Below are 7440 nucleotides of genomic sequence, written 5' to 3' on the forward strand. Positions count from 1 at the left end.
GCACGTTAGCGATTCCAGACATTCACGTAGCACTAGCATCCAACATCTACGTAGCACTAGCATCCAACATCTACGTAGCACTAGTATCCAACATCTACGTAGCACTAGATCCAACATCTACACAGCACTAGTATCCAACATCTACACAGCACTAGTATCCAACATCTACGTAGCACTAGTATCCAACATCTTTACGTAGCACTATATCCAACATCTACACAGCACTAGTATCCAACATCTACGTAGCACTAGTATCCAACATCTACACAGCACTAGTACCAACATTCTACACAGCACTATATCCAACATCTACGTAGCAACTAGCATCCAACATCTACGAGCACTAGTACATCCAACATCTACGTAGCACTAGCATCCAACATCTACGTAGCACTAGCATCCAACATCTACGTAGCACTAGCATCCAACATCTACGTAGCACTAGCATCCAACATCTACGTAGCACTAGCATCCAACATCTACGTACCCACTACATCCAACATCTACACAGCACTAGTATCCAACATCTACACAGCACTAGTATCCAACATCTAGTAGCACTAGCATCCAACATCTACACAGCACTAGCATCCAACATCTACGTAGCACTAGCATTCCAACATCTACTAGCCTAGATCCACATCTACGTAGCACTAGTACCAACATCTAACAGCACTAGTATCCAACATCTACGTAGCACTAGATCCAACATCTACACAGCACTAGTATCCAAAATCTACGTAGCACTAGTATCCAACATCTACGATAGCACTAGCATCCAACATCTACGTTAGCACTAGTATCCAACATCTACGTAGCACTAGCATCCAAAATCTACGTAGCACTAGTATCCAACATCTACGTAGCACTAGTATCCAACATCTAATAGCACTAGATCCAACATCTACACAGCACTAGTATCCAACATCTACGTAGCACTAGTATCCAACACATCACAGCACTAGTATCCAACATCTACGTAGCACTAGCATCAACTCTACGTAGCACTAGTATCCAACATTACGTAGCACTAATCCAACATCTACGTAGCACTACATCCAACATCTACGTAGCACTAGTATCCAACATCTACGTAGCACTAGTATCCAACATCTACACAGCACTAGTATCCAACATCTACGTAGCACTAGCATCCAACATCTACGTAGCACTAGTATCCAACATCTACGTAGCACTAGTATCCAACATCTACGTAGCACTAGTTCCAACATCTACGTAGCACTAGATCCAACATCTACGTACACTAGCATCCAACATCTACGTAGCACTAGTATCCAACATCTACGTAGCACTAGTATCCAACATCTACGTAGCACTAGTATCCAACATCTACGTAGCACTAGTATCCAACATCTACGTAGCACTAGTATCCAACATCTACACAGCACTAGATCCAACATCTACGTAGCACTAGTATCCAACATCTACGTAGCACTAGATCCAACATCTACGTAGCACTAGTATCCAACATCTAGTAGCACTAGTATCCAACATCTACGTAGCACTAGCATCCAACATCTACGTAGCACTAGTATCCAACATCTACGTAGCACTAGTATCCAACATCTACGTAGCACTAGTATCCAACATCTACGTAGCACTAGTATCCAACATCTACACAGCACTAGTATCCAACATCTACGAGCACTAGCATCCAACATCTACGTAGCACTAGCATCCAACATCTACACAGCACTAGTATCCAACATCTACGTAGCACTAGTATCCAACATCTACGTAGCACTAGTATCCAACATCTACGTAGCACTAGTATCCAACATCTACACAGCACTAGTATCCAACATCTACGTAGCACCTACATCCAACATCTACGTAGCACTAGTATCCAACATCTACGTAGCACTAACATCCAACATCTACCGACACTAGTATCCAACATCTACAAGCACTAACATCCAACATCTACTAGCACTAGTATCCAACATCACTAGCACTAGTATCCAACATCTACGTAGCACTAGTATCCAACATCTACACAGCACTAGTATCCAACATCTACGTAGCACTAGCATCCAACATCTACACAGCACTAGCATCCAACATCTACGTAGCACTAGTATCCAACATCTACGCAGCACTAGCATCCAACATCTACGTAGCACTAGTATCCAACATCTACGTAGCACTAGCATCCAACATCTACGTAGCACTAGTATCCAACATCTACGTAGCACTAGCATCCAACATCTACGAGCACTAGTATCCAACATCTTACGCAGCACTAGCATCCAACATCTACATAGCACTAGTATCCAACATCTACGTAGCACTAGCATCCAACATCTACGTAAGCACTAGATCCAACATCTACGTAGCACTAGCATCCAACATCTACGAGCACTAGTATCCAACATCTACGCAGCACTAGCATCCAACATCTACATAGCACTACATCCAACATCTACGTAGCACTAGCTATCACAACTTTCTACGTAGCACTAGTATCCAACATCTACTAGCACTAGTATCCAACATTCTAACAGCACTAGTATCCAACATCTACGTAGCACTAGCATCCAAACATTCAATATTATTTCATTCTTTTTCGTTTCTTTTCTTTTTCAAAAATAAATTTTGTTCTTTCTTTTCCTCTTCTTTTTTTCTATTTTTTTTTCTGTCTTTTCTCTATTTTTTCTCCTCTTTTTAATTTTTTTATTTTTTTTTCTTTTCTTCTTACTTATTTTTTTCTTTTCTTAAATATTCTTTATAATTTTATTTCAATTATTTTTCTTATTTTTTTTTCTTTTTTCTTCTTTTTTCTTTCTTTTTTTTTCAAATAATCTTCTTAAATATTCTTCTTTTTTTTTTTCTTTTTCTCAAAATTTTTTTTCATTAAATCCTTTTTTTTCTTTTCTTTTTTTTAGAAATTTTCTTTTTTTTTTATATTTTATTACTTTTCTAAAAATTTTCTTCTAATCTTTTCTTCTACACAGCACTAGTATCCAGACATCTACGTAGCACTTAGCATCCAACATCTTACGTAGCACTAGTATTCCAACATCTACGTAGCCACTAGTATCCAACATCTACACAGCACTAGTATCCAACATCTACGTAGCACTGAGCATCCAACATCTTACACAGCACTAGTATCCAACATCTACGTAGCACTAGCATCCTAACATCTACGTAGCACTAGTATCCAACATTACGTAGCACTAGTATCCAACACTTCTACGTTAGCACTAAAATAGCATCCAAATTCGTACTGGTAGCACGTAGTATCCAACATTCTACGTAGCACTAGCATCCAACATTCTACACGCACTGCATCAGCATCTACTAGCCACTATATCCAACATCTACGTGTAGCACTTAGTATATCCAACATCTACGTAGCACTAGTATCCAACATCTACGTAGCACTAGCATCCAACATCTACGTAGCACTAGTATCCAGCATCTACGTAGCACTAGCATCCAACATCCATATACGTATTACTCTGAATAGTCTCACACACTCTTCACTGAACCAGACAGAGACTTGCGTTAACATGAGTGTTAATTATCTAGCTCGTTATCTGTGTGTGTGAGTGTTTACCACTTTAGTTCCTACTCTGTTCTCGTCACGATTAGGAGCTAAATAACAGTCTGTTTTCATGGTAAACCATTACAATTCATGAGTACTTTCCCCTCCACAGCTCAGATCAGTGTGTTTGTTTAAGTTGGTTTATGAAAGCTGGAATTAAGGCCTGCCCTTCTGATTGCTGGTCACATTAACATCACTGTGAGAGTGAATAACACTAACACCACAGGAATTAGAGAATAGAGAGGGAGAGAGAGAGACTGCAGAAGAAAGAAAGAGTGATAGAGGGATAGAGTTACAGAGAAAGAGACAGAGAGGGGTGGAAAGAGAGAGACAGAGAAATAGAATAGAGGGATAGAGTTACAGAGAAAGAGACAGAGAGGGGTGGAAAGAGAGACAGAGAGAGAAAAAGAATAGAGGGATAGAGTTACAGAGAAAGAGACAGAGAGGGGTGGAAAGAGAAAGACAGAGAGAGAAAGAGAATAGAGGGATAGAGGGAAATAGACTGTGTTTGTGTGTGTATGTGTGTGTGATTATCCGTGTGTTTGGTGTGGTCCTCAGATACGAGCTGCTCAGACGTAAAAGCCGCCAGCCGCTGGCCACGCAGCCCCCGGCAGATCTCCATCGCTGGTTCAATGTTTACGCCGGAGACAAATTGTTTCACCAAGATAAAGGCCTTAGCAGGTGAGATTACCAAAATTAGCTNCCGGCAGATCTCCATCGCTGGTTCAATGTTTACGCCGGAGACAAATTGTTTCACCAAGATAAAGGCCTTAGCAGGTGAGATTACCAAAATTAGCTTTAGAGCAAACCGCCGCCACTGTGTACAGAGCTGTTTCGCGCTCCGATGCCATCTTTTAATGCCGCTCAAAGATACATTAAGCAAATATTCAAATAATTTAATTATTTCGTGCTAATCTCTGGCTGGCACTCGGCAGCAGCTGATTTTGTCCCTGTGCTTGCTAAAAGGCTTCTCTCTCCACTACTGACGTTTACTCTAGCTTCAAGTTAGACACTTTTAGATACATAAGCAGTTTAAGCAGTTTTCTGGACTTTCGCTGCTGTGCTGGCCTAGATTGTTCATAGTGGAAATATAATCGATTGCCGTTGAAATTCGTGTTAGCCCTTGTTGCTAGTTATTGTTTTGTATTAGCRTAGATATTGCACCACTTTTGAAACAGGATGTATTTTGGTACAGTATGTATGTGTGACTGCATGTGTGCGTGTCTTTGTATGTGCCTGAATGCAAGTGTGTGTTGTCTAACCTTTGCTTGGTTCATTTTGACGATGTAGGTTCACATGGTACCAGTACCAGTTACTGGTCTATAATGACGTGGGCTACTCTACAGGACAGCTGGCTACGGGTATTACCCTGGCAGGAGTACCCCTCCACCCGCCCTCTCTGTCTGTCCAGACCATCGACCATACATCCATACACATCAGCTGGACAGAACCCTGTAAGAAGCTATATTTTAGTGCCATATATAATACTGTCATGACAGTCTGAACTAGAACTGTTATTCACAAAAGCAGGACCTTATTCAGTAGGGTAGGACGAGACTACTATGCTGTTCTAGGAACCTTTTCAATATTGTCATGTTACATTTTATATTTTAGTAATTTAGCAGACGCTCTTATCCAGAGCGATTTACAGGAGCAATTAGGATTAAGTGCCTTACAGGGATTCGTACCAGCAACCTTACGGTTACTGGCCCAACGCTCTTAAATGCTAGGCTACCAGACGCCAAATGTTGATTATGACAATGAGTTTTCTGTCAACTGTCTCTCTCCACCCCTCAGCTCTACAGGATCTCCAGGGTGAGGTGGAACTCTACACCCTCAGGGTCGAATCCTCTCACCTCAGACAAACTCTGACCTTCCTTCCTGGGGTCGATTCCACGGTGATAGGTGACCTGCATCCCAACACGCGCTACAGGGTTTCCCTGCAGGTGTCCAATGGGGCTTACAACACTTCTAATACCGAGGTCAACTGTACTACTGAAGATGGAGGTGAGAAGAGGGTGTGTGTGCGTGCTGTGGAGGGGTGGTGTTGTGAAATGTGTTGGAGTGTATTGTGAAATAGCAGGTCCCAGATCAATAGAAGGTCCCAGTGATTCTAATACCACACCAACCCTATTAGCTCTGACCAGCAACCCCCCCCCCCCCCCCCCTCCCAATAACCACGAGCAGGGTTTCCCAATCACCTAGAGCAGGGTTTCCCAAACTCACCTAGAGCAGGGTTTGCCAAACCACCTAGACCAGGTTTCCCAAACTCACCTAGAGCAGGGTTTCCCAAACTCACCTAGAGCAGGGGTTTCCAAACTCACCTAGAATAGGGTTTCCCAAACTCACCTAGAACAGGTTTCCCAAACTCACCTAGAGCAGGTTTCCCAAACTCACCTAGGTATCGGGTTTCCAAACTCACCTAGAGCAGGGTTCCCAAACTTCACCTAGAAACAGGGTTCCCAAACTCACCTAGAACAGGTTTCCCAAACTCACTAGAACAAGGTTTCCCAAACTCACCTAGAACAGGGTTTTCCCAAACTCAGACTAACTATCCAAACGTAGGTTCCCAAACTCACTAGAGCAGGGTTTCCCAAACTCACCTAGAACAGGTTTCCCAAACTCACCTGAGGCAGGGTTCCCAAACTCACCAGAGCAGGGTTTCCCAAACTCACCTAGAGCAGGGTTTCCCCAAACATCACCAAGAGCAGGGTTCCCAAACTCACCAAGAGCAGGGGTTTCCCAAACTCACCAAGAGCAGGGTTTCCCAAACTCACCAAGAGCAGGGTTTCCCAAACTCACCAAGAGCAGGGTTTCCCAAACTCATCAAGAGCAGGGTTTCCCAAACTCACCAAGAGCAGGGTGGGGTGGGAGGAGGCAGGGTGCTGGTCAGTGCTAATAGAGTTGGTGGGGTATTAGAATCAATCCTCCAGCCCCTAACCTGCAGAGATGGAGTCAACACCGGAGCCATGGAAACCGAGACCAAGACCAGGCCCCTGGAATCCTACATCCAGACCAATAACAAGACTAGAACCCTTGAGAATCCCATCTAGACCAAGACTCCACCCCTTAGGAACCACATCTAGACCAAGACTAGAACTCTTGAGAACCACATCTAGACCAAGATTCCACCCCTTAGGAACCACATCTAGACCAAGACTCCACCCCTTAGGGACCACATCTAGTTCAAGACTAGAAACCTCAAGAACCACATCCATGCCAATAACATATCCTTTAGTTACCATATCCAGAACCAGACCAGAACTCTCAAAACCCCCTTCTTGGCCAAGGCTCAACCCAGAAGGAACCATATCTACACCAAGACCCAGTTTATCACCAACTACATCTACACCAAGACCCAACCCCTCTAGAACCACAACACCACCACCAAGACCTAACCCCTCTAGAACCACAACACCACCACCAAGACCTAACCCCTCTAGAACCACAACAACAATACCACAACTTAACCCCTCTAGAACCACAACACCACCACCAAGACCTAACCCCTCTAGAACCACAACATATAGTGTAGATAGTGTGGATAGTGTAGTACGTGTGAGTGTGTGTGGATAGTGTAGTACGTGTGAGTGTGTGTGYAGTCCAGTGAGTGTGCATAGAGCCAGTCTGAAAAAAAGGGGGTCAATGTAAATAGTCAGGGTAGCCTTTTAATGAACTGTTCAGCATTCTTATGGCTTGGGGGTAGAAGTTGTTCAGGAGCATTTTGTTCCCACACTTGGCATTCCGGTAGAGCTTGCCGTTCGGTAGCTTAGAGAACAATCTATGAGTTTGGGTGGCTGCAGTCTTTGACAATTTTTAGGGTCTTCCGCTGACAAGTTTTTGAGGATCTGAGGGCCCATGCCAAATAT

The 7440-nt window shown here is 43.3% G+C and overlaps 1 protein-coding gene across 1 annotated transcript in view; it reads left to right on the forward strand.

Moving 5' to 3' along the window:
• LOC112072012 (usherin-like) overlaps nucleotides 1-4256 on the forward strand; it is a 17373-nt gene extending 13117 nt beyond the window's left edge. The window contains exon 6 of the mRNA XM_070439607.1: nucleotides 4130-4256. Coding sequence (XP_070295708.1) covers nucleotides 4130-4256 — 127 coding nt within the window. The remainder of the gene's footprint in view (nucleotides 1-4129) is intronic.
• The last annotated feature ends 3184 nt before the right edge of the window (nucleotides 4257-7440 follow it).

Source organism: Salvelinus sp. IW2-2015, unplaced genomic scaffold (assembly GCF_002910315.2).
Source record: "Salvelinus sp. IW2-2015 unplaced genomic scaffold, ASM291031v2 Un_scaffold1800, whole genome shotgun sequence".
Taxonomy (NCBI): domain Eukaryota; kingdom Metazoa; phylum Chordata; class Actinopteri; order Salmoniformes; family Salmonidae; genus Salvelinus; species Salvelinus sp. IW2-2015.